This window comes from Selaginella moellendorffii, unplaced genomic scaffold (genome assembly GCF_000143415.4).
Source record: "Selaginella moellendorffii unplaced genomic scaffold, v1.0 SELMOscaffold_9, whole genome shotgun sequence".
NCBI classification, from domain to species: Eukaryota; Viridiplantae; Streptophyta; class Lycopodiopsida; order Selaginellales; family Selaginellaceae; genus Selaginella; species Selaginella moellendorffii.
In genome coordinates, this window is record NW_003314270.1 from 2085404 (window position 1) to 2109619 (window position 24216).

At 42.8% G+C, this 24216-nt stretch overlaps 7 protein-coding genes and 1 long non-coding RNA gene across 14 annotated transcripts; 3 read left to right on the plus strand and 5 right to left on the minus strand.

Moving 5' to 3' along the window:
- Positions 1 to 12: 12 nt before the first annotated feature.
- On the minus strand, positions 13 to 3335 carry LOC9631045 (sulfoquinovosidase). 2 transcript variants are annotated; one of them, XM_024672901.1, is made up of 8 exons: positions 2036 to 3334; positions 1857 to 1989; positions 1586 to 1801; positions 1357 to 1512; positions 1047 to 1299; positions 599 to 993; positions 432 to 548; positions 13 to 365 (listed from the first exon to the last, which is right to left on the minus strand). In XM_024672901.1, exons 1-8 carry the CDS (start codon positions 3010 to 3012, stop codon positions 30 to 32), a joined length of 2583 nt encoding a protein of 860 aa, XP_024528669.1. In that variant the 5' UTR covers positions 3013 to 3334; the 3' UTR covers positions 13 to 29. The 2 variants fall into 2 exon arrangements, with proteins under 2 accessions (XP_024528669.1, XP_024528668.1); XM_024672900.1 differs by having other exon boundaries at positions 1047 to 1512; positions 2036 to 3335.
- Positions 3336 to 3546: 211 nt separating this feature from the next.
- LOC9631046 (carbonic anhydrase 2) lies at positions 3547 to 4775 on the plus strand. Of its 4 annotated transcripts, none has more exons than XM_024672457.1 (8): positions 3547 to 3740; positions 3782 to 3867; positions 3924 to 3972; positions 4017 to 4133; positions 4183 to 4236; positions 4288 to 4373; positions 4422 to 4527; positions 4592 to 4775. In XM_024672457.1, the coding sequence occupies exons 1-8, from the start codon at positions 3567 to 3569 to the stop codon at positions 4760 to 4762; spliced, it is 843 nt and encodes a 280-aa protein (XP_024528225.1). In that variant the 5' UTR covers positions 3547 to 3566; the 3' UTR covers positions 4763 to 4775. The 4 variants fall into 4 exon arrangements, with proteins under 4 accessions (XP_024528225.1, XP_024528227.1, XP_024528226.1 ...); XM_024672459.1 differs by having other exon boundaries at positions 3927 to 3972; XM_024672458.1 differs by having other exon boundaries at positions 3786 to 3871.
- Positions 4776 to 4840: 65 nt separating this feature from the next.
- Positions 4841 to 5526, minus strand: LOC9633134. The gene is made up of 2 exons (XR_002992079.1): positions 5385 to 5526; positions 4841 to 5329 (listed from the first exon to the last, which is right to left on the minus strand). It is a non-coding gene; the product is annotated as an uncharacterized LOC9633134 (long non-coding RNA).
- A 33-nt stretch (positions 5527 to 5559) lies between these two features.
- LOC9631047 (putative low molecular weight protein-tyrosine-phosphatase slr0328) lies at positions 5560 to 7452 on the minus strand. Its single transcript, XM_024672460.1, has 6 exons — positions 7160 to 7452; positions 7001 to 7113; positions 6794 to 6929; positions 6675 to 6742; positions 6509 to 6595; positions 5560 to 6430 (listed from the first exon to the last, which is right to left on the minus strand). The coding sequence occupies exons 1-6, from the start codon at positions 7386 to 7388 to the stop codon at positions 6368 to 6370; spliced, it is 696 nt and encodes a 231-aa protein (XP_024528228.1). The 5' UTR covers positions 7389 to 7452; the 3' UTR covers positions 5560 to 6367.
- A 109-nt stretch (positions 7453 to 7561) lies between these two features.
- LOC112345531 (uncharacterized protein At4g15970-like) lies at positions 7562 to 9188 on the minus strand. The gene is made up of 3 exons (XM_024672456.1): positions 8713 to 9188; positions 8254 to 8622; positions 7562 to 8121 (listed from the first exon to the last, which is right to left on the minus strand). The coding sequence occupies exons 1-3, from the start codon at positions 8986 to 8988 to the stop codon at positions 7621 to 7623; spliced, it is 1146 nt and encodes a 381-aa protein (XP_024528224.1). The 5' UTR covers positions 8989 to 9188; the 3' UTR covers positions 7562 to 7620.
- Positions 9189 to 9362: 174 nt separating this feature from the next.
- LOC9631048 (ubiquitin carboxyl-terminal hydrolase 5) lies at positions 9363 to 13033 on the plus strand. Of its 3 annotated transcripts, XM_024672455.1 has the most exons (15): positions 9363 to 9648; positions 9712 to 9846; positions 9902 to 10111; positions 10166 to 10304; positions 10356 to 10409; positions 10464 to 10559; positions 10611 to 10907; positions 10966 to 11106; positions 11173 to 11343; positions 11401 to 11655; positions 11709 to 11845; positions 11898 to 12347; positions 12409 to 12679; positions 12741 to 12904; positions 12949 to 13033. In XM_024672455.1, the coding sequence occupies exons 2-14, from the start codon at positions 9731 to 9733 to the stop codon at positions 12897 to 12899; spliced, it is 2496 nt and encodes an 831-aa protein (XP_024528223.1). In that variant the 5' UTR covers positions 9363 to 9648; positions 9712 to 9730; the 3' UTR covers positions 12900 to 12904; positions 12949 to 13033. The 3 variants fall into 3 exon arrangements, with proteins under 3 accessions (XP_024528223.1, XP_024528222.1, XP_024528221.1); XM_024672454.1 differs by having other exon boundaries at positions 9363 to 9653; positions 12741 to 13033; XM_024672453.1 differs by having other exon boundaries at positions 12741 to 13033.
- LOC9633135 (protein TONNEAU 1a) lies at positions 12803 to 13972 on the minus strand. The gene is made up of 6 exons (XM_024672461.1): positions 13867 to 13972; positions 13663 to 13789; positions 13516 to 13604; positions 13354 to 13461; positions 13168 to 13264; positions 12803 to 13112 (listed from the first exon to the last, which is right to left on the minus strand). The coding sequence occupies exons 1-5, from the start codon at positions 13951 to 13953 to the stop codon at positions 13172 to 13174; spliced, it is 504 nt and encodes a 167-aa protein (XP_024528229.1). The 5' UTR covers positions 13954 to 13972; the 3' UTR covers positions 12803 to 13112; positions 13168 to 13171.
- A 1575-nt stretch (positions 13973 to 15547) lies between these two features.
- LOC9631049 (shikimate O-hydroxycinnamoyltransferase) lies at positions 15548 to 17341 on the plus strand. The gene is made up of 2 exons (XM_002967654.2): positions 15548 to 16970; positions 17118 to 17341. Exons 1-2 carry the CDS (start codon positions 15548 to 15550, stop codon positions 17339 to 17341), a joined length of 1647 nt encoding a protein of 548 aa, XP_002967700.2.
- Positions 17342 to 24216: the final 6875 nt, after the last annotated feature.

Sequence of the window (24216 nt, forward strand, 5' to 3'; positions counted from 1 at the left end):
TAATCGACCGGTAAAGCATATTCCCAATGTCACGAGGCCTCGAGAGAGGCCAAGTTGGACATAAAGGTTGATCCAACTGTCGATCCGGCTTTGAAGAACACGGCTGGAAGTCCAAGCGGTGCATCGATCCAGGCACTCGAGGATTGCTCCGCAGAGCCGTAGTTCCTGTTCGTCCAGACGTGCACCCACACGTCTCCCGCTGGAAAATAAGCACGGACCTTTCGTTTGCCTCTGTTGAGCACTGGAACGACGAGAAGCTCCGAGCCAACTAGAAATTGCTCGTAAGTGATTCTTTGCACGAACTCGTCCTGTGGATAGTGAAGGAAGAGGTGCCTCACGACGGGCATACCTCGACTTGCCGCTTCCTAGATTGCAAAAAAAATCATTCCTTCCAAGCGTAAGCGCGAATCTATGCAAGGAGTTATACGCACCTTGACAAGTTCCTTGCGGTAAAACTTCCACGCTTTGAAAATCCTTGCGCACCTAGCAAAGTGTTGCAAAGTTCGCGCATTCGTGTAAAACTGAGAGTTCGCTCCAGGATCGTTTCCCTGGAAAAGGAAAGTTTTGCAAACCATTTCTAAGAACCTCTTTCTCGTACCTCGTGCGTTCTGAAAATCACAGAGAAGGCGTTGAGCTCCATCCAGCGCATGAGAAGCTCCTCACTTCGCACGTACTTTAGAAATGGAAAATTCACCGTTGTGTAGCCGCCAATATCACTGTGATTCAGAGAGTATCCGGAGATGCCACTGCTCAGCAGTCCAACAACAGCGCTTTTTATGCCATCGTTCCTCTGCCAGCTGACCATTTGATCTCCTTCCCAGAACAGGGTCGACCACTTCGGACTTCTCATAAACCCCGCTCGCATGAAAAACACAAGTTTGTCGATGTCACCGTTTTGTAACTTGTGCTCTTGCTCCCATTCTTCGACGACCTCCCTGTTGAGCTGAGCCCACAGCTCGGGAAATCGATTGTGAAGGAGCGCTGGATTCTCGTCTGTTGTACACAGGCTTGTCAGGAACCATCCAGTAAAACATCCACAAAACTACCTGAGTGAATGACCGAGTCGAAAGGTAATGCTTCGCCAAAGTCCGCCATCCACCCCGAAACTCCAGTACTGATCATGTCTCTCAGTATCTCTTTCAGCCAGCAACGAGCTTTGGGATTTGTAAGATCAATGACCCCTGCGTCAAAACTCGTGTTCGTAATCATGTAGACGCCTCCACCAGGCTTACGCACCAAGAAACTCTCAGCTAAAGCTTCTTGCAATAGATTTCTTCGTTTCGCTTCCTTGCTCTCAACCTTTACATTCAAGGTAAGACATTGGCATCGTAAAGGAAACTCTGAAAAGAGACTTACACAAGCGAGGAGAGGATTGCAGTACGTCATTGTTCGAATGCCCTGGGATTTGAGCTCTTGCACAAGCTCCCCCCATCCTTGGTAATGATCCGTGTCTGCTTCCCAGTTCCACCAAAGTTGCCATCCTATGCTTGTTTTCCTTTGGCCAACCCAGTCCTGTGCACAAAGAAAACGAAATCTTTAACAGAAGTCGGAGGTGAAAAAAAAAATGGAGAAAAGAAATACGAACTTGCAACCAGAAGGCAGCTATAGGAATGTCGTGCTTCTTAAGTTCAGCATGTATTTTCTTCACAGCGTTCGTTCCACCTTGCATACCAATGACAGCCCCTTGATGAATCCAGTCCGGAAGCTCTCGCATTCTTCCAATGCTTTCAGTATAGCGCATAAGCAGCTCTGCGGGTGTCTGTCCATGTAAGATCCGGCCTTCCATCGTTCCCGAATGTACCTGAAAATCACTCTCATCTTAAATTCAGAAAAGGAGAGACAAAAACAGAACTTACTTGTATTTGAACTCGATCGTGACGACGCAGATCAAAGACGGAGTACTCGTAGTTTTCAAGGAACAAACACCGCATATCCGAGGTCATGTAATATGGCGATGGTGCATAAGTTGTGTGCCAGCTTCCTCCAGATCTAGAAAGAGAAATTCCAGAAACAAGTTGAAACTTTTGAAGCATACCTGTAAGATAGAATGTTTGCTGCAGCGGTAATAGGCTGGTCACCTCTTCCGACGCCTTGCTCCTGAACGAGGATCGGCACTCTCCGTCCTTTCAGATCTAAGCAAGAGAACTGCTCGCCAAATCCAAAGAATCGTTCGTTTCTGTGAGAGATGTACGTCAGCTGGACCCTGTTAAAATCCGGAACTTCGTCAATATTGGCTTGCTCAACCGGTCGAACTCGTAGCGAGCCATAGCTTCTCCGTCTAAAAATTGATCGTTCCGTCCAAATCCTCTCTAGCACGTCAAAATCACTTTTAAGTTCGGCTTGGAGCTCGTGATAATAGTTCTCCACTTGTTTTGGTGGCGCGATCCAGAACGGCTTATCAAGCTTGATCGTAAAACCAAGGTGGTGAGGCCTCTTCTCTGTGAAGCAAAGCGTGTAGCAGACAGCAACACTGTTGGAGCAGTCTTTCCTACGAAAGAAAGGCCGCGGAGAATTTAACGCTGTTTCTGCCGAGAACAAAGTCCCAGTGATCACCACTGACGAGCCCCCACTCACGGACAACGGGGTCCCATCTCCATCTTTTTGGTTTGACAACGAAACGTGATCATCCGCTAGCTGACTTTGAGCGCTTGAGCCCGCCAAAGAGAGGATCTTGTCAACACTTTGGTGCTTACAAATTAGCTTGACCTCGTCCTGGATCCCAAACGATCCCCGAAACTCCTCCACCGTTTCCACTCCCAGAGCCGCGGTGACGAAAGAAAACCCAGGAGCTGTGGACCAAAGGCTTCTACCTGGCTCGCTGCGATGCTCCACGCTTAAAAATCCCCCCTTGTCCGGGTTCCAGCAAACCAGGAATCCATCGCCCACCGGAAGCACCACCACCTCCCCAAGAGCCTCGCGATCGAAGAACAAATTCCCCTGGACGAAACCCATCGATTTGGGCTGCCGCGGGAAGGGAGAATTCACCATTCTCCTCCTCTCTTGCTGATCCATTCCGCTCAAGAAAAACAAAACAAAAAACTTATATGGTAGCTACAAATGTGATCGGTGGCTTTTATAGAGTGGATCGCGATGGAAAGGAATAGATAAAGAACACGGGAAGAAACCGAGTAAATAGCCAAATTGGCCACTTCAAAGTCCACATCTGCAAACCATAGATAATCCCGAGACATAATGGATCTTCCCTGTGACACGCGACAAGCCCACTTTGACCCATTTTGCCGCGACGCTAGCCTAATCGATCGATCAGCGCTTCTTCATCTCTTCCTCTTCGCAAACCCTAATCCACGTGATCCTGGTCCCTGAATCTCCACCTGTCCAGATTCACTGAATGTTCTACGTACAAAATTTCAATTTTAGGGTTCTAATCCACGTGATCCTGGTCGATGTGTCTCCACCTGTCCAGATTCACTGAATGTTCTTTTAAATTCTATATTTTATTAAGGTAAATCTGTTTTCTTTACTCTAACAGGTGTCCTTACATTTACATGCCAACAAATCTAGTCTTATCCGGTTCCAGGAATGGGGTTTAGGGTTCCACCGTTTCAATGTCAGCTTCAGACGACCAAGTGTGGGTCGTCTTCAGGAGGAGGTCTCTTCTCTCCTGCTGCGTCCCCTTCACCGACGGTGATGAGGTCGACGTAAAGGTTGAGAGAAGATCGTTGTTGCGGAGGAGGCTCACTTCAGCTGCGCACAGCATCAGAAAGTGTTGGCGCCCATTTGTAAGTTGCTTTCCCAAGCTTCAGGTTTTGATTGTGTGCAGAAAGTCTGGGAACCGCGGTCTACTAAGAAGAAGACACCTGCTGAAAGAATTCAGCAAGGCTTCAAGACATTCAAAAGTGTATATCAGTATGTATGATCTCGAATCTCTGCGCTTTCATTCTCGCTCAAGCAACAATTTTCAGAAGGAATCCAGGCTTCTACCAGAATCTAGCAGCTGGACAACATCCCAAGGTACATTTCCTGGCCTCACTTTTTAATCGTCATATTTTCACTAGTTCATGGTTATTGCATGCTCCGACTCAAGAGTGTGTCCCACGACGATTCTGAACTTTCGACCAGGAGAAGCATTTGTTGTTCGGAACATTGCCAACATGGTGCCTCCGCCGGAACAGGTATTCCTTTGAAGTTTTCCTGTCTTCCTCTTAAATACCCTCCTCGCAGGCTGGTTATCCTGGAACGAGTGCAGCTCTCGAGTATGCAGTAAGAGTTCTCAAGGTATAGCATTTCTAGGAAAAAAGATGAGCGATAGCAGCGTTTCGGTTGTAGGTCGAGAACATTCTGGTGATTGGGCATAGCAGATGCGGAGGTATAGACGCCCTCATGACTTTGAAAGAGAACACAAAGAGATGGAGGTACTTCTGAATGCTTTCTAAGTTTTTAGCGAAGTGCAATGTCCTCAGGTTCATTGATAACTGGGTAAAAATCGGTATTCCGGCTCGAGCTGCGGCCTTAGAAGCAACTCGGAAGAATCCGTCATTACAGCACAAGTGCAGGACATGCGAGAGGGTAATTGGTTAATGTTCTTGTACAGAGACGTCTTCTAAACAGCGCCTTCCACTTCCATGGGCAGACTTCTGTGAACGGTTCACTGGTAAATCTTCTGCGTTTCTCATTCGTCAAGGAAGCAGTAAGCAATGCCAAGCTCCAACTCCACGGTGGTTACTACAACTTGGCTGAAGGCTCTTTCGAGTACTGGAAGTTTGGAGCTAATGGAAAGTCGGGCAAAGTGTTGAAGTTTTAGAATCGTAAAGAGGTTGGAGAAAAATAAAGATGAATCAGGTTGATGAAGCAGTCGACCTTCACGATGCAACCCATCACGTTTTAATTTGATTGCCGCGCTTTGCATTCTTAGAAGTTTGCTTTTCCTAATCCAAATAAGCATAGATATGAAAGCTGCACAAAAGGGACATCATCGGCGCAACCATGTTGCAGCTCCTCCTGCCAAATCTCCAATGCTCGGGTTGATTGCTCTCGCGGCCGTACTCTTCCCGTACTTGTCAGCTTATCGGATCCTCTTGTCATGGCGTGCCTGTTCTACGTGGGAAAAAAAAAATGGGTCGGATGGAGACGATGAAAGATAGAGAGCCGATCGAATTTTTATGAGCCCACCCAAAAGCCAATGAAGAGATTTTCTTCTTTCCATTCCCTGTGCGCTTGGACTTACCCGAGTGATGCGTTTTGTCCCAATCTCTGGATGGGGGCGCGAGCGAAATCACGACGATGCTGGGGTGGTGTCGGGCGGGGGAATCTCTTTAGGGTGCTTGGACGCGAAGTGGTCTCGCAGCTGGTTGTAATTGGCCAATTGCGACTGCCACAAGTGGAAATGTGGATAGAGCGAGCGAGATCTATCTTCTATACCTTACAGATTGGGCAGTTTATCTTGAGAGCCGCGGCGCGCGCCTCGATCTGTGATCCCTTGGGCTTCTGATTGCGCTCCGCATTGCGCTTCTGCGCCTCGATCTTCTGCTTCCCCCTCGTCATATCTCGCGCTACTTCTAACCCTAAATTGCCCAAAGAGAGTCAACATCTAGTCAACGGTTACAAATAGTCATAGATTTTTGTTAATTTACAAGAAGCTCGTGTTCTTTGGGACCCTCTTTCAACTTTTATTTGAAACGAGTTGCACGATTCTTGGAAGCTATTAAAAGTGTTGAAGTAGAAAACTTATTCTTTTTCTTGTTACTCACCCCTCAGATCTTTCCACCGGTCGTCTTTGACTGCTCGTCGCCGCTAGAACTCCCATTGAGATTTTGCCGAGAAGAGGAATCGCCATCGCTGGAGCTTCCAACTCTCACTACCTCGTCCTCGTCCTCTTCTTCCCCGTGGAACTTGGAGCTCCCGTACTTCTCCACCCAGTCTCTGTAAAAGAGAACCGGCCAAGCAGCATCGGGAAGCTTCTTCTTCTTCTTCTTCGTCACGCTCTGGACAGACTCGGAGGAAGAGGAGCTCGCAACGGCGGCCCCGCGAGATCCCAGCCTAGCAGCAGCAGTAGCATCAAACCTCTTGAAGACCCCGAGAAGCTCTGGAGAGGGAGAACTTCCAAGCTTCGCCTTGAGTAGACTGTGTGATCCAGCAGTAGCCAGTGTCGCAGCCATTCGAGAGTTCCAAGTAAAACTTCCTTTCCTTTTTCCTGATTTGAAGGAATCGAGAAGCCGTTATTTACTACGCGCTCTTCGCCTTCCTCTAAACACCCTACCTGGAACAGCACCGAGCGAGAAAGTGTAAAGTCCAAAGAAGAATCGTGGAAACTTATCAGACAACGATGGGGGAGATGCCTTTTACTTCACGACGGCTGTAATATGAACAGGACGTCACCGAATATTCGCGTCTCTGAAAGATTATTCGACTAGCTCGCCGCCATGATGGAATCTAGCAAGCCTTCGCAGGCATCCTCCAAGAGGTCTAGCACCTGTCGATCACGACAACGCAAAAGGAAAAGAAAACAGAGGGTAGTAACAGTGAGTGGAACGATGAATCAAACGAGAACCTTTTCGAAACCAGCAGGACCACCGTAATACGGATCGGGAACCTCGGTGGCTTCGTTCTTTTGACAGTAAGAACACATGAGTTTGACCTGCAAGAGTTTTAGTTTTTAGAAGACGAAGATCCAGCGTCCTTGGTGTTGATGATCGAATGAAAGTTTTCGTGCTCACCTTGTCTCTAGAGTCCACATCGTAAGGTTGGTTTTTGTTCCATATTGTATAAGCCTTCAAGATATCGGCTGTAACGAGAGATTTCTAAGAACGAAGAACTGAAAAATTGCATTCTCTACCTTTGTTCTTCTTGTCCATCGCGAGGATGAGATCAAACTCATCGAAATCGGATGGTTTGATCGGCCTGGAAATCGATGTGAGCAAAACTCCACGTTTGATAGCTGCTGCCTTCATCCTTGCATCTGCTGGATCGCCCTGCAACAAGAAGAAACAATCTCGTCAAGCAAAAGAAAAACAATCAACCAGAGCGATCGTGAAAAGCTTGCCTCGTGATAGTCAATAGTTCCAGCCGAGTCGATATTAAATCGAGAGCTCAATCCCCTTTTCTCAACAATGTATCTAAACACAGCCTCGGCGGATGGACTGCGGCATATATTCCCTGGAAAACGAGAAAAGCTTCAGCTCAATCTAGGAGAAAATCGTACCCAAGCACACGAAGAGCACTCCAAATGGCCGGTTGGAAGCCATTACTGCCGCGTTCTCTCCTGCGGCCATTGCCGCCATAGCCTTCCTGCAATTGAGAATCGACTGAGAGGACGCTACTGCCAATCCAACTGAAAATTCGCGGAGGATCTTCGAAGAAGAATGCAGGGGCAGCTTCTTGGAGGAAAGAACTGGGCTAATCGGCAGCAAAATAGTCGAAACCGCGGCCATTGCCGCTGCTAGTGTTGGCTAGTCCTCCCATCAAAGCCCTAAAAAATTTTAAACCCAAAATTTGTTTAGGGCAACTTGCAAATTTTGCCAGTTAACCCTTTACGAATATTCTACTTTTGGATTTTTGTATCTGGCCTTCCGTCTTTTTCGGAAGAACCCTAAAAAACTTTACCTTTTTTCACCAACTTTTTAAAAATGTATTGTTTTGTTGTTTTTTTCTTCCCGATTGCTACTATGATCCAAACGAATGCAAGCACTCCCGCGGGGCTCTCCAGTAGATCCTTTTGGACTGCTTCTCTTGCGCAGTCATGGACGCAAACTCGTCCCAGTCCTCCACCACCAGCTTGAGATCATTGATCTTGCGCTGGAGCCCCGTGCAGCAATTCGCGTGCATGGTGCACACCTCCTCCAGGTCCCTGCTCACTTGGCAGAACCCCCCGAAGAACTGCGTGGTCAGGAACCGCATCTTCAATCCCAAACTCCAAAACCCCTCCGTATACTTGACGGCGTTGAGCACGTCCTGATCGTGCTTCCCCGGGAACAACACCCGCGCAGCGTGCCAAAACTTGTAGAACGCCACCGTGCGGTTGTTCGATCGGACATGGACGTAGCCGCCGTTTGGTTTGTTCCGGAGATCCACTGCACTGCCGTAGAACTGATCGCAAGCTATCTCAAAGTCGGCTCCCGGATGGAAGTGCTTGAAAGGATCTCGAAACCACAAGATGTCGGCGTCCTGGAATCGCCACTGGTGTTAGAAAGAACAAAAACTCCGAGACAAAGATCGAGAGCATGACAAGAACTCCCAGACAATATCATCGAGAGCTTGACAAAAACTCCAGAAAAAGATCGCAACTTTGGTGCTTACCGAGAAGACAAAGTCGTAGCCGAGCTGGAGAACCACGCCCAAGAAATGGACTCTCCTCCACATCATCTTCAGGTAGTCGTCGCTCATGAAGAACTTCTCGCCCGAGAAGTCGATGCCGTCGGTCTTGAGCACGAAGCAGAACTTGTGGATCCGGACGCAGCGGTCGTGGGCGATCTTGTCGAGCGAGACAATGAGGAGATGATCCAGGAACGACGAGATCCCCTCGCCCTTGCGGAAGCTGTCCAAGAACATATCCAACATGTTTCCCTTGGCGGCCCAGGCCTGGTTGGAGGTGGTGATGATCACCGTGTTGTTGCGAAACGCGGCCTTGCTCAAGAGCGCATCCAGATGCAAGAGCTCCCTGACACTCTAGAGAAAACGAAGAAATCACCATGAGAGAGAGAGAGAGAGAGTGAGACGAAGAGATAATCTAGAACTTGATGGGAGACAATGACTTACGAAGTTACTGCTCCTGGCAAGATCTGCGAAGGCCGGGGCCGCCAAGTTCCGTGAGCGCTGTGGCGTGTTCCTGCCATACCACCCGCTGCTACCGCTGCTACTCCAGATCCTCTCGCTGCCAAAGACGAGCTCCATTTTCCAGATCAGCGCCGGGCGCGAGAAGAATCCAATGGCGGCGAAGGGGAGAAGAGCCAGGCCCACGCACAGCGCTAGCACCGTGACCTCGAGCGCGGATCTTCCGCGGCAGCAGCATGGATTGGAAGAGTTTGCCCCCATTTTTGTGGAGGAATCGATCGAGGATGCCGCGCGGCGGCCTTCCCGAGCTACATTTCTACTGGCGCCCCGCCAATCCAATCCAGGGGAGCGTTGGAGTGATATCTCGTACCTTCGAAACTGGAATTTTGTCGGTGATTCTCTCGCCCAAGAGAGTTTGCCCAAGAACTAGAGCGCTATCGGCCTTGATGTTTTAGCAAGAAAAATCGATGTTGACCGACCATGACCATCGCCAAAACTCGAGTGGAAGTCTAGAGTCGTTGACCAGTCAATGGGAATGAAGCCAAGCTTAGCTAGCAAACTTATATACATTTTCCAGAGATCTTGTCCTAGGGAAATATTTGTGACTGCTATGATCGAGAATAATTCCTCCAGGATCTTCTTTCCTGGTGGCCTCCTGGATAGAGATCTAGCCAAATTGGTGACCTAATAATCGCGGCCACATTGTCCCTCCCTCGACGAGGATTTCAATTTCTCTCCCACCTAGGGTTTATGCTAGATGCATTTTGCTACTTCTAGGGTTTATCCGCGCGCCAGTGTCGACGGCCCGACGATTGCTCGCCCCGGATCGAGTCGCTGGAGCGCCTCCTCTCCCCCTCCCACCCCAGCGGCTCGGAATTTTTCGAATTCCTCCTCGGCGCGGATGACAGCGGCCTAGATTCGGTAAGGTTCTCGCAATCCCGATCAATGCTGCACTTCACAGTGGCGCCCGGGCCGAAAATGCAGGCATCCAGGCGAATCAAGCATGCTCGCGCCCCAGGCATGCGTGGAGAATGCTGCTCAGGAGAAAGGAGCAATCAAAATTTTGACGGAGGAAGTGCAAACGAAAGAAGGCGATACGTATTTCCTTGTTTCTGCCAAGTAAGTGCTCGCTCTCTTTGCTCAAAAATTCTAGCTTTGGTCTCGTTCTGTCTAGATGGTGGAAGAAATGGGTAGAGTACATTCAAGAGGACTGTGCAGACTCTCTGGAGGCGTTTTACTTCGAACCAAATGGCTCGAAGCGCCCCCCTAGTATAGATAACTCTGATTTGCTAGAGGAATCCACTGACTCGCTCCGGAACACATTGGTGGAAGAGCGTGATTACGTTCTTTTGCCTGAGAGGGTCTGGGAATCGCTACACAAGTGGTACGTATTTTCTTATCGTACAGCTTTGTGCCAAAGTTTAACAAGCTCTTGCAGGTATGGAGGAGGTCCAGTTTTATCCAGGAAGGTGATCAGTGTAGGCTCGACGGAACTCTGCGTCGAAGTTTACCCGTTGCAGCTCAAGATTATCGTCCAACCAAGTGGTGATCATACTATTGTGAATATAAGTTCGAAGGTAGGAATTTTCATTTGTTGTTGCATGTTTAATGGGAGGGAAATTTGGCAGGAAACTGTAAAGGAACTCTATCGAAGGGTTTGTGAATTATTGGAAACCAGTGAAGTATGTCCGTCTTTGTCTACCATGTTATGGTTCTAATTCTTAAATCGTATGCAGATAAGACTTTGGAAATACTGCTGGCGGACGAGGCAAAAAGAGCTTCTTGATGTCAGTCAGACTTTACAAGACGCAGCCTTGCAAATGGGGCAAGAAGTAAGCTGAATGATTATAATCTTATCTTTTTCTCACGTTTGATGAACGCAGATCCTATCTGAAGTTCGAGTGAATGGTAAATGGCCAGACGAAATTTTTCTCAACGGTGGAAGGGGCTCTAACTTTTCATTTGGCGGAAGCAGAGCTAGCAGCACCATCACAAAGCACTCTGGCTCGATTGCCTATTGGGGAGGCGGACCGCAAGGACTGGTGGGGCTCCAGAACCTTGGAAACACATGCTTCATGAACAGTGCTCTTCAATGTTTAGTGCACACGCCTCAGCTTACCACTTTTTTCCTCCAAGATTACAGTAAGGAAATTAACAGGGACAACATGATGGGAACAAAAGTGAGTGGGTTCAATGTTTTCTTTAAATCTTGTACTGAATTTTGCATTTTGATGCTAGGGAGAACTGGCAGTCGCATTTGGAGAGCTTCTACGCAAAGTATGGTCACCAAAATCATCCCCGTATTCTCCACGTTCATTCAAGATGAAGCTCTCTCGTTTCGCTCCGCAATTCAGTGGGTTTAATCAGCACGATTCACAGGTAATTATAAATCTCTTGGCGTTAAGTTTTTGTTTTCTTAGTTTTTTTCTCAAACTTGTTTTGCAGGAGTTGCTGGCATATTTACTGGATGGACTGCACGAAGATCTAAACCGCTTAAAAACAAAGCCTTACATCGAAGTGAAAGATGAGGATGGTCGGCCAGATGAAGAGGTCGCTGACGAATATTGGGAAGCTCACAGGGCTCGGAACGATTCAGTAATTGTTGATGTGTTTCAGGTATTATGTTTATGATTGGCGAGCAGAAGATAGTTGCTAACGCTGATGTTGTCACAGGGCCAGTACAAATCAACTTTAGTCTGTCCAGTTTGCAGCAAAGTGTCAGTGACATTCGACCCTTTCATGTATTTGTCTTTGCCTCTCCCTACGAACACTCGTACTATGACAGTTACGGTGATAAGTTCCGACGGCAGCTCACCGCCAAAGGCACACGCAGTTGTGGTTCCACGACAGGGCAAATGTAGGGAGCTAGCAAAAGCCGTAGGCAACAGTTGCGGCTTGAGCACCGACGAAATGCTGCAGCTTTTCCAGGTTGGCGCTGGTATGGTTGTTTTCTGGATCCATAGCTCAACCTTTCATTGCAGCTCAAAAGCCAGCATTTACTAGAGGACACCTTGGGTCTGTCGACCATACCAGATACCGACCAGCTGGTGGCTTATAGGCTTCCAAAATTGTCAGAGAGTGCGCAGTTCGTGGCCTTCATCCAGGAACAACTGGAAGAGTAAGTCTGTGTTAATATGTTCCGTGGAAATGCTAACCTGTTTAAGTGGCAGAAAGGATCGTTTCAGAGTTCCTTTCATCATTCCCATACCACCGGAGGGCTTCAGGACGGGCGAAGACATCAAGCGTGCCTTCGAGAAGCTACTCTCTCAGATGAAAACGGACTCGGAGATGTTTGATTCCGATATGCTAGACCGGGCGTCGTCGGACTGCCCGTTCAGCTTGTGGACAACGGACGAAAGAGCCACAAAGTCGCACCTGATCGAGTTTGACAAACCGATCCCCTCGGACCTCTATCCAGCGCGGATCAACACAAAGTACACGTACGTGTTCGTGGAGTGGTCCGACAGGGTCTCAGAGTTCTACGACTTGAGCTTCCTGGACAGGCTCCCAGACGTTTGCAAGGCTGCGACTTCCAAGAAGTTGAGGCAGGAGGCAGTGTCTCTCTACACTTGCCTGGAAGCGTTTCTAAAGGAGGAACCACTGGGGCCGCACGACATGTGGTATGTAGAACTTTTCTTTTCCTCTGGATCGTCTTTAATGCCGCGTTCTTCCCATCCCAAGGTACTGCCCGCGCTGCAAGCAAAGGCAACAAGCGAGCAAGAAACTAGATCTGTGGCGACTACCCGAGATCTTGGTCGTCCACCTCAAGAGATTCTCCTACGTCCGCTACCAGAACAAGCTGGAAACGTTCGTCAACTTCCCGATTCACGACTTGGATCTGACCAAGTACCTGGCACACCGCAGCGTTCCACAGCAGCACGAGTACGAGCTCTACGCAGTGAGCAACCATTACGGTGGAACAGGAGGTGGCCATTACACAGCATTTGTGAACGTAAGAACGATCTATAGAGGTTTCGCATCTAAAGTTTCTTGTTTCCTTTTGTTCTTTTCAGCTGGACCTTGACGGCCAGTGGTACAATTTCGATGACAGTCACGTCACCCCAGCAAGCGAAGATCATCTCAAGAGTCCCGCAGCGTACGTTTTATTCTATAGACGAAAGAAGAACACCGATAATGCCACCAGTAATGGGCAACTCAGCCCAATTTTGTGACGCTGGTAACCATTTCTCTCTTTCCGATCTAATCTCTGTGTAGCGGCAGGCAAGCACAGCGTTGTCTCGTTCCTCCCACTGCCATGGAGAGCTGTAATTTCCTTCCATTGAATCACAAACAAACATTCAAGCTAGCGAATGAAAAGTATAAGTACGCTGCTGCTGTGTGTGGCTGTGTCTCACTTTATTGTACAAGCATAGAAAGGTAAGAGGCTGCAAGAAAAGCGAAAGTTGTCAAGCAAAATTCGTTTTTGATCGAGCTACGTACCTTTCTAAGAGCCGATGTTGAGTCCCCTTAATTGTTCTATACATTCTCCAGTGCTAGACGATGGCTGCTTTAGCGCTTGGCCTCTTCCTCCTCGTTTCTGCGTGAAGATTTCCAGTAAGAAACCAGAAAGCTTGATCGAGAGCAAGAGACAATACTAGCAAGACATGATACTTGCCAGTGATCTACCTCGAGCTTTAGGTACTCGTCTAGAATCTTTAGTAGAAGAGGAGACGACTCGTCGGTTCCATTCAATCCAAGCTTGTCTTGGAGCTCAGCTCTGGAAAATCCTCTGGGCTGGACAAATCGGGACAGTGAGACAGCAACGAAAGAGGTATTAAAACCACTCACGATGTTGGATTCCGGCAAGTAGATTTTGAGTGTCCGATCGAGAGAGCACCACTCCAGATACTCGCATATCAAGCCACTCAAGAGCTTTCCTGATCGAAAGGACCCGGGGATTAGTTTGGACAACAAAAGAATTTCTTCTCCACTTGCCGGCTTGAGACGAGTGTAGGTCCTTTGCTCGATCATTGCAGCCGCCGATGAGAGAAAAGGCATTGGCGTCTCCATCGGCGCGCTCTTGCTCCTCGATGGCAGCAAACACATTGGCCCGGAGCTCTGCCTGTGCGCCAAAGAGAATGAGAAGAATTCACACAATGCAGGCCCAGATCTGGCACGGGGAAATCGACAGGCACTCACCCGGATCCTGGCCAGGACGCCGCGCTTCTCCAGCGTTTTGGTGATGAGCGCCTTGAGCTCCATGAGCTCCCGCGCGGCATCGTCCATTGTTTACCCAAACCCTAGTATATTCTGCCCTGTATTAATGCGTTAACATGGAGCGAAAAAGAATGTGGCTGCTGGGATTCGAGCCCACGTCTCCATGGCTACAACTTGGAATTCTAACCAATAAGCTACAGCCACATTAACATAACGACGTAGTTAGGTCTTTGACCGGGTGATTATTAGGTTTGGCCTCATTGCACTTTGTAAGTCGAGGGCTCTGCTTCTCCAAAATTCTAAGCCTTATAAGATGGATGGTCAAAAGAACCCTCTTGTTAGATCGATCTTGCCTGGGAATAACATTAAAAAAATATTACAGCTGCAAAGTATGGCACAAATTGCTTCTTGTTTTTTCTTGGGCTTGATCTTGTTGGACTCCATCCGGAACTGAGATCCTGATGATTACACAGCATGAACCATTGGGTTTAAATGGAGAATTGACAATGAAAACAGAGAAAATACGGACTTGGTGCCTGGAGACTGATATTAAATGACTCTATCGCTGCAAATTCCTCACACTCACGCTTCCAATGCTTGTGTAAAAACTTTCCAAGAAATGGCTCGTGAAAACGAAGTGTCCTGGAAATGTCTTGGAATGCAATGTTTCTTACTCATCAAACATGTCTCCTAAACAAATTTCACGTGCAGTCACGTTATAGCTTGAAACTGAGATCTGAACCATACTCTAACTGACCTCAACTGTAAACAAAAACATTTCGATATTTCCTGTGAAAACAATAATAAATTTCAGAATGAAAGTGGTACACAACGTTGGATTCCGGTAAATAAGAGCATGCGCATATCACAAACGCTTCCTTGATATTGCTCGATCATTGCAGCTGCTGATCGCTGAGAGAAAAGGCATTGGCGTCTCAAGCACATTAGCCCGGAGCTCTGCCTGCGCCAAAAGGGGATTAGAAGAATTCAGTGCATGACACAGGGAAATCTACCGGATCCCCGAGCTTCTCCAGCATTTTGGTGACGAGTTAACCAGGAAAAGCGTAGCATATTCTAAGGTTAGCTAATTAATGGTTAAGATTATTACCAAACTATATTCCTCCGTCGTTGCAAAGTCGCGGCAGGTTTCCTCGATTCTCTTTGGCGCGAAAACGGTGCTATTGAATAAGCTTGCTTAAGAATCCCAAGCCGGCCAGGCTTTTAACCTTGGGTTCGAACCCCACGGGCGGCGAACGTTCCCATGCATTACAGTGTTTGGAAGGTGACCAAGTCTGGCGCTGCCAGTTGACCGTTTGCCAAGTCTTTGATGCTGCACCAATAATTTTTACGCCAGATGTGAAACGAGGCCACGAGAGCAGAGGCCTACTCCATATATGACATCATCTTTTTTGCTGACTGCCAATTAGTTTATGGCCATATCCAGAAGAAATGACACGCGAAATCAAAACAAAAAGCTGACGTTTATATAGCCCTAACGTGTTATGGAAAAGCAATAATTTATATTATATAGATTCCACTTCTTCTTAAACAAGTGATGCTTAAACCAGAATCCACCAGCTAGCTGTTGCATCTGTTTCACGTTGGGGAAGTTTGACCTGCAGTTACTATAAAAAATCATGCTTTACACACTGCTGCACCAGAAATGGATGCGATTACTAAGGTGAATTCTGAATCTCTTCAAGATTGCAATCAACCAAGCAGCAGTAAAGTTGTTCAATATGCCTTCCATGTCGTTCGGCCTAAGAAAGTTCCACCACCTTCACCTCATTTTCTCTCAAGCATTGATCTTTGCTACAGCAAGCCAGAATTCTCCACACTTGTGCTCTTCTTCAAGGATTGCTTCTCGCCTTCCACAGGAGCTAAGAGTCTTGTAGACAGCCTCAGGTCTTCACTTTCCAAGGTGCTAGTATTTTATCCTGTTCTCGCTGGAAGGCTCAGGGTAAACGAGAGTGGAAGGATCGAGGTAAACATGAACGGTCAAGGTGTCCACTTTGTGGAGTCAAAGGTGGACTCGAGCTTCCAAGATTGGCAAGACATACGCCAGTGTCCACTAGACATAGATTTATCACTCGACACCGGAGTTGTCAACCCCAGCGATGTTCCTCTTATCAAGTTCCACTTGACGCAATTTCACTGTGGGAGCATTGCCATAGCAGTCCATTTTTTGCACATCGTTTTGGACGGCTCCAGCCTCTACAACTTCCTCAACGCATGGGCTAAAGTTCACCGTGGCAGCACTTTATTTTGTGAGAGCTTTGGAAGAGAACGGGCGCTCTTGGCTCGGGATCCTCCAAAGGTGGACGCACCGGTGCCTTTCATCATTGACGCTGCTGCACGCGACAAGCAAATTGATCCAAGCAACATCACGCCTTGCAATCTGGTGACACTTCGAATGGAGCAAGCTGCTATAGACGCTTGCAAGCGAGAAGCTCAAACCGGCGCCTTTGCATACAACGGTGGAAAAGCTACGGGCTTTGAGGCCGTGTTGTCCCTGCTGTGGTCGTCCATACTACGTGCACAGGGAGTCCCTCAACACCTTGACACGGCTATCTTGTTCTCTATCAACCTGCGGGGCCAGAAGCTAGCAGTCGTCCCCCAAAATTATTTCGGCAATGCCGTTGCCAATTGTCAGGTTCATGCGTCTCGAGCTGGCGACATAGTTGCTTCGGACTTATCGTATGCTGCGCATCTCATACACAAAGCAAAGATCTCCTGCAATAGAGCGTCGGTGCAGAGCATGCTGGACTGGCTGGAGCTGAATTCTGCTCATCTTCACAAGGAACTTCACTGGAGGCGGGGAATCATGTCCACGACCATGACCAATTTCCACATGTATGGTCTCGATTTTGGGTGGCGAGGAGGAGCACTTTCCCAACTTTGCTTTCTGCCCAGCAAAGTTCCACCACACATGCCATTTGTTGCAATGCTGCCCTCGCCAAGACCCAAGTCAATAGAGATTGTCATTGGGCTGCATCACCAGGACAGAGAAGTGTTGCTACAAGACCATCTCTTCACACGCTATTTCTCAGCGTCAGAGATTAAGCTGTGGACTGGAGATCGCATACGTAGAGCATTAAGGAGAGTCCCAAAGTAGTTCTTGCCTTTCACACAATATGATATTGCATTGTAATTTGTTAGCTTAAATAGTGTGACAAATTATTTTGTATTGTTTGTTTATAACTTTAACACCCATTCAAAATGCAATAATGTAGTCGTGTTCATGACAACGGACCGTGTTGGAACACGGCTCGTTGAGAGGCTGCCTGGCGATGGCTACAGGTTTCACACCATGACACCGTCTCCAAGCACCACCAACCATGTACCTCGACGTGACCATGCAACTGGAAATCGGAACACCTTCACTTATACTCTGGAAGGCTGGCCAGCTTTTGGAAGCAAAGGCCAGCTCACCGGATTCACTTTGGCTCGATCCTGATACTCTGATGGAACAAAGAAAACACAAACTTCAACTTGCAGGAGAGATTGATCCAAAGCTGGAGACCATGCTGTACACCTCTTGTGCACAAAGCCAGTCCTCCATTAATAGCAAACGAAAAAAAAAGAGCAAACAAGAAAAAAGATTGAGTGAACCTGTACCTCAGTGCAAAGGTGCACATTTATTTTAATCTTACTAATTTTTATTTTCTTTAGAAAACCTAGATATAATTTACATTAGATAAAAATAATATTGTGTGAAACGAAAACAAGTGTAAAGAATATACCTGGAATATCCAAGTATATTCTAAGATATTCCTCATTGTTAAATTTTTCTATGTAAGATTTAAAAATCTCCAATCATTTGCATTGTAGTAACAAATTCCAATAAAGCTTTAACCACTGCCCAGACATGAGAAGAAGAACAAGAACATAAGAGTGTTGACCAAAATCATTCTATACCTGCTTGAGATATGTTCTGTCAGCACCAGTGATACACCCATGGCCATTTATGGCAAAAAGATATTGTTAGCAATGAAAGCTAGCCAAAGCAAACACTTAACCATAATAAAATTTGATGTTGAAATTTTAACTCATTTATCGGGTTACTTTCAAAAGCTTATTCTAACTAAAAATTATAGCTAAAAGTTGATTTACATATTTATGAATATATTTTGTAAATAATACATCCAAGTAAATTTTTACTGAAATTATTATCTATATCCTTACTGCTACTGCTAACTTAATTTTTTACTAAATTTTATATCTTATTTTCTAACAAAAAAATAGGAAGTTATTAATATTAATTATATCTTATTTTTCAAATATGTTATTACTGATAATAATAACTAAATTTAGTACTAAAAATTTATCTAAATATAGATTTACTATTTTAAATCTATTGTAGTTTTTTGCAAAAAAAATTACTTTATAAAGCAATTACACATTACAGTGGTACATATAAGTGATAAAAAAAAAGAAGCTGAAATTACCCCAAAATACTTAAAACAATTTGATTAGTTTTGTGATGTTTATATTTTTCTCAGAATAAAAAGTTTTAATTTTTATCCCAAAACATTAATTGATTTTAATAAATGAAATTCTGAAAATTTTGATCATAGGAGAAGGATGACCATTTATTTCATGAATGGATCTTTAGTTTTTATTTGCCCTTTTTTTCCTACACAAAAACCATGAATAACTATTTAAAACATATCCATTTATTATTTTTTATAGAAATTTATTGCAACTCTATCCTTCTAGGCTCAATTCTTATAGGTGACTATAGCTTAATCCTTATATGTGTTGTTTATAATATTGTTTTTACTATCATTATTAGAACAAATGTAAAACCATATTAGCATCCACACTAAAATATGATCCATGAAACGCCTCTTTCATTACTTCAAAAAATCATGTTTTGAAGCTTTTGTTTTTTTAGAAGCTCTTTAAATTTCATAAATTTACTCTCAATATTTGTGGGATCTATTAAAAATAAAAGTTTAGCTTCACATTATAAAAAAATAAAATTTTACTTGAATTTGAGATGCTTCTTCCTTTCTTCCCCATTGCAAAAAAAGCAAGTCGTTTTGTTTATATTTAAAGAAAAGTTAAAATCTTGGTAAAATTAATTAGCTATTCAAACATTTTGAATTATATATAAACAATTAAAAATAATGATTCAAAAGATGATTTATAAGGGTTTTAATATAAAGGAAAAGTGCCATGAATTAGAGTGCACCCCTTTTTTCTAATTAGTTAAATTTTAAGATAGTTAGATTAAGCATCCTTAAGTTTGCTAACAACAAGACAGAAGCAAGTGGTCTAAATTGAAATTAATCCAACAACTACCAAAATCCCACTATTGTAATATTAATATATAATATTGTAGCTATACACTTGGACTTCACATTATTTCTTCCTCTTGGAGTGATGGAAGACAATTAGAGTTCTCTCGTGGATGAACTAGGATTTAGAGGAACATAAAAAGGAGGTATTGGTGGATTTGTTGATAATGTCAATTGTTCCTAATCTCTTTGTACAAAGCATTTCAACACATGTATAATTTTGGAGGATTTGCCTATTAGATATCATATTAAACCTTATAATCTTGTGGTCTAATTTGCCGCAACACCTAGTACAGTCCCTTCCACTTAACAAGGAGCCCCTTAGACAAACCATGTACCATAAGATTGGGAAAACAAATTAACATGAAGTCATCCATTTTATATTTTGCATATAAATGATGATAGGAGTTGTAGTGCCATTGTTATCCCACTTATATGTAGCCTAAGTGTTCAGTAGACTCTACTCAAATAAATGGAAGAATGTTCATCAAATATTAATCCCAAAACCTATCATTGGCAACTTGTGGCAATCGTGAAGGTAAACTCAACTTTATTGGTAATATCAAATTATAACTATATTATGGTCAAGCACTAATAGAACTTTACATTTTTATGACATATGTATATCGAAAAGACAGCAATAACCATTCCAATCTGAATATTGAAAGTTTACATACTTCACAATCATCTTTATAAAGGTTCAAATGAGCTATTCCACCACACTATCTGTATATGGATGATAAACACTTATGAAAGTGTGGCAAATCCCCAATTGAGGCATCAAAACATGAAATGCCTCACCCATAAATGTGGAACTATTATCTGAAATAATTTATTCCGAACAGAAATACTGAAACACCACTCGATTGAGGACTATAGCGCATGTGATCATAGAATGAGATTTGGATATACTGTTACCGTGGATCTTTAGAACCTTAGGGGATAAATGGGGATAAAATAATTAATAAGGGCTTTCTCATCAAGCAATTGCCCTTTTTTTAGTTGGCTTAAGGGGAGAGAGATAAGGTGCACTATAGTTGGTATCAGAGCCAATAGCACGGGTTCAATTCCCATTGATTAGTGGCTACTTAAAAATATAATATACCCCTAAACAAGGTATATTCCTAGGTATGAAGGTATTCACCGTGGGACTGTAGTACGGGTGGATGACATTAACATCCCTTCAGTATATTCCTAGGTATGAAGGTATTCACCGTGGGACTGCAGTACGGGTGGATGACATTAACATCTCTGAAGGGGGGTGAGTGTAGCACATGTGATCATGGGATGAGATTTGGATATACTGTCACTGTGAATTTTTGAAACCTTGAGGGATAAATAGGGATAAATTAAGAGATAAAGTGTGTTACAAGGAAGAAGATAATTAACTATCCTAAATGATAATCAATCATCACTAATGATCACCAATGCAAACACTAGCATAAATATTGAAACTAAAGAGCATAAATATCTTTTTTCACAACTATTAACAATTGGAATAATGAGCATGAGAATTTAATGATGTAAAAGCTTGAAGAAGCCTATAGATAAATCTCATATAATAGTGATGATGAGTCTCAAATGAACTAATATCAATGCTAAAGAAGTAATCATTGGTACAACCCGCAATATCCTTTTCAACATATTTAGAAGTTCAACTTTATAATGCTAAAGCTAATGAAAAGCATGTTTGCATCAATCCAAAAGCTAAGTATAATGAAGATATACTCAATAAATAATCATTAAACGGTCCTCATGAATCCATTTTCTATAACAAAATGTAACCCACTTCATAATAAATACAAAAAAAATCATTAATGATGATATAATCTAAAATCAATCCAATAAAGAATCAATCACTCTAATATTAATCACTAACTCTTCCTTTTACAAGGGTAATATAGTTTATGACAAAATCACTTTTCAAGGAAAAACTAAAGATAAACCCCATATAGAACAAAATTAACTTAATTTGCCACTTAATTATTTAAATACTAACATAATTACTAACTAACAAATACATAAATGCCAAAAATATGAAGTTACAACAAAATCATCAACACTATCTATATTGATACAATCAAACTCAACATCAATCTTATATAGAGACATCTCATTTCACTTGAATCTTAACATCAATAATGTCAATGATATGGCATCACTTTAATGCCATGAACATTAAAATAAAGCTAGAATAAAGCAAAAATGAATCACCACTCAAAACTCTTTTTAGCAACCAAATTAACTAAGATAAAAAATACTATACTTTATATCTGAGATTAACCCTGCAATAGTACTTAGCATTAAATAATACATCATCAAGGAGTGATTCACCACATCTAAGACTCAATGAAGTCCAATACTATAAACTAAATCCAACCAAATGATACAGATAGAGGTAAAATCAACATACTAACATGAAAAAACCATAAAAGTTTAATAACAGAATCTTTTGCAACACCATTTGCTAAAAGAAGCTACCAATGCTAAATCATTATCGAGTGAAGAAAGTGTCATTAGTCCTCAACGAAGTCTACAATAACCACTAGTTATAAAACAAGTAATAATCATTTTTCAGCTCACTTCACAAGAGCCAAACAGTAACCTTATGTTATCGAGTTATATATTTGTCCAAGAAGAAGGTAACACTCTAAGTACAACATAAAGAATCATGGATAGACATGAATTAAATGACCATTCAAATTTAATCAAACTACAATAAGCTCTCCAACACATATAACTAATAGTTCTAACCATACTTTGAAGAGGCTAAATATGCACGATCAACACTCAATTGAAACTAAAGTGAAGACCATAAAATAAACTCATTTAGGTATACAACCTCCTAATAGACAAAGTTATAATACAAGTATTAACACCTTAATTACAAACAACTAAATTAGATATCACCATCCTCAACAAAAGCACAAGAGTACCAAAATTAAGTCAAGATTAGTGTAAGTTTACTACTCTCATAGAGTTTATGAAATGCAAAGTGCAACCTACTACTAAACTTGATGTTACAAAAAAAAGGCACAAGAGTTATATTTTTAGAAAAATGCAACAACCACTTTTCTACACCATCTTTAGACTCTATTCAACTCAATTGCCTTAGCCCTAAAAGTAAACATCCCTTTCGGGCCGTATCATACAAACTACTTAGTAGGGTTTAAGCCAACTGAAGTAAACTTCAACCTTTTCACTAATTTGTGCTAGCTTATAAAAATAAGATGGTTTTTGAACAAAATAATCAATAAATCAACCATTAAAAAAACCTATGAAAATTTGTGAAAATTTTCCATCCTAAAGCTAAAAATGACTTTCAATTTAGAAATGTAAACTTTCAAGACTCAACCAACTTCCTCCTACTTACAACTTCATATAAATTCACCTTAACATAAATTTTTATGAACCAACATTATGCTTAAGTATCAAATATCATTCTTATATATTCAACATCAAACATTGACATCCACAAAATGCAAATGAATGCCCAAGATTTGATCATGAAGACCGTATTTATGAATATATATATTGCACTAGCATTCTTCTTTAATCACTTTGAAAATCTAGTATGAAGTTAAAATACTAACAAGAAAAATGACATAGCTCTAAAGAATATTCCTCATCACTTAACATAGTAATACCACCTCCACTAGCACAAGAACATAAAGCTAATGCCTCAACTACACACCACCATTCAACAATTTAATCCAAGTGCTAATAAATTCACCAACAAGTTATAACAAATGAATGGTACAACTTTTTCATACATTAATAAATAAATTCTCATATCACTAGTTTAATATAATGGATCAATTTTAGAGAATCCAGTCAAAGCCACTACAATGCTACTACGTGCAAGTAGATTAGCATTACCATCAACCACTTTGGGGTTGATCATCATTTGACCAAACAACTTTGTAAACACATCAGTCATGATCACTATGATATGAAATAAAAAATCACAATGATTTGATCATCAATTGAACAATATCACGGGTTAACCCACATTATTACTTTAAAGGTTTACATGAGTATCAAGTGTTAACTAGATTTGACAAAATGCATTATAAATGCCACACCCTATCGATAAAGATTTACAATATCTAACACCATCAACTTTGTTCACAATATAAATAAGCTTATGCACTTTCTTTTTGACCAAGCTTAAAACTAATTCAATACCAAACTACTCAAGGAGGAATAATAAAGTTCGCCGAAAACAAATTAAGCATTGCAACCCAACCCTTCCAATAACAAGTCTAAGCAAATGGTTTAGTGTTTCACTATTATCTATCACTTGTAAAATTATCATAACCAATATACATCGAAGTAGGGACTTTAATTGCATGATATGAACATAAATAATGAGTCACATTTCATTGCCAAATCATCCCTCGAAAAAGATAAGATTATTTTTGTAAATGATCCCTTATCAATCTCAACTTGATTAAACCTCAAACTTATATTCACATTGCCTTTAGTCTAATCTAAGAAAAGTGTATAAGAGAGCATAACAACAATTACCTAAACCAATAGACTAATCCTTACAATCTTAGTTGATTAATTCATATTCATGCTTAGGAAAGATCCATTAGTGCCATACTAAATAGCTATAGACCAACCTATTTGCCACTTATAGCAAACTCAAGGGAGGTTTACTTTTACCCATAGTAACATAGAATTATTTATGGTAATAATTGTTAAACAAATATTAATTTTGCCAACTCAATCTGTAACTTTAAGTTGCTAATGTGCCTCACTCATAAACCCAAGTACAAACTTGTGCAAATGGTGCACCTCAAATCTATCTTATGAGCTCAAGCGAAAGCTCATACAATCTAGTATAAAAAGGTAACCAAAATCCATACTTAAGGAACACATGCAAAGCCATATTAACTAAATATATACCCACTTAAATCATCATTTTCATCTCTACATATGTAATAAAATTAGTTACTTAATCTTATTGGATAGTACTCGTTGAGAGTCATTTTTTGATGTGGTTTTCACCCTTTACCCACCA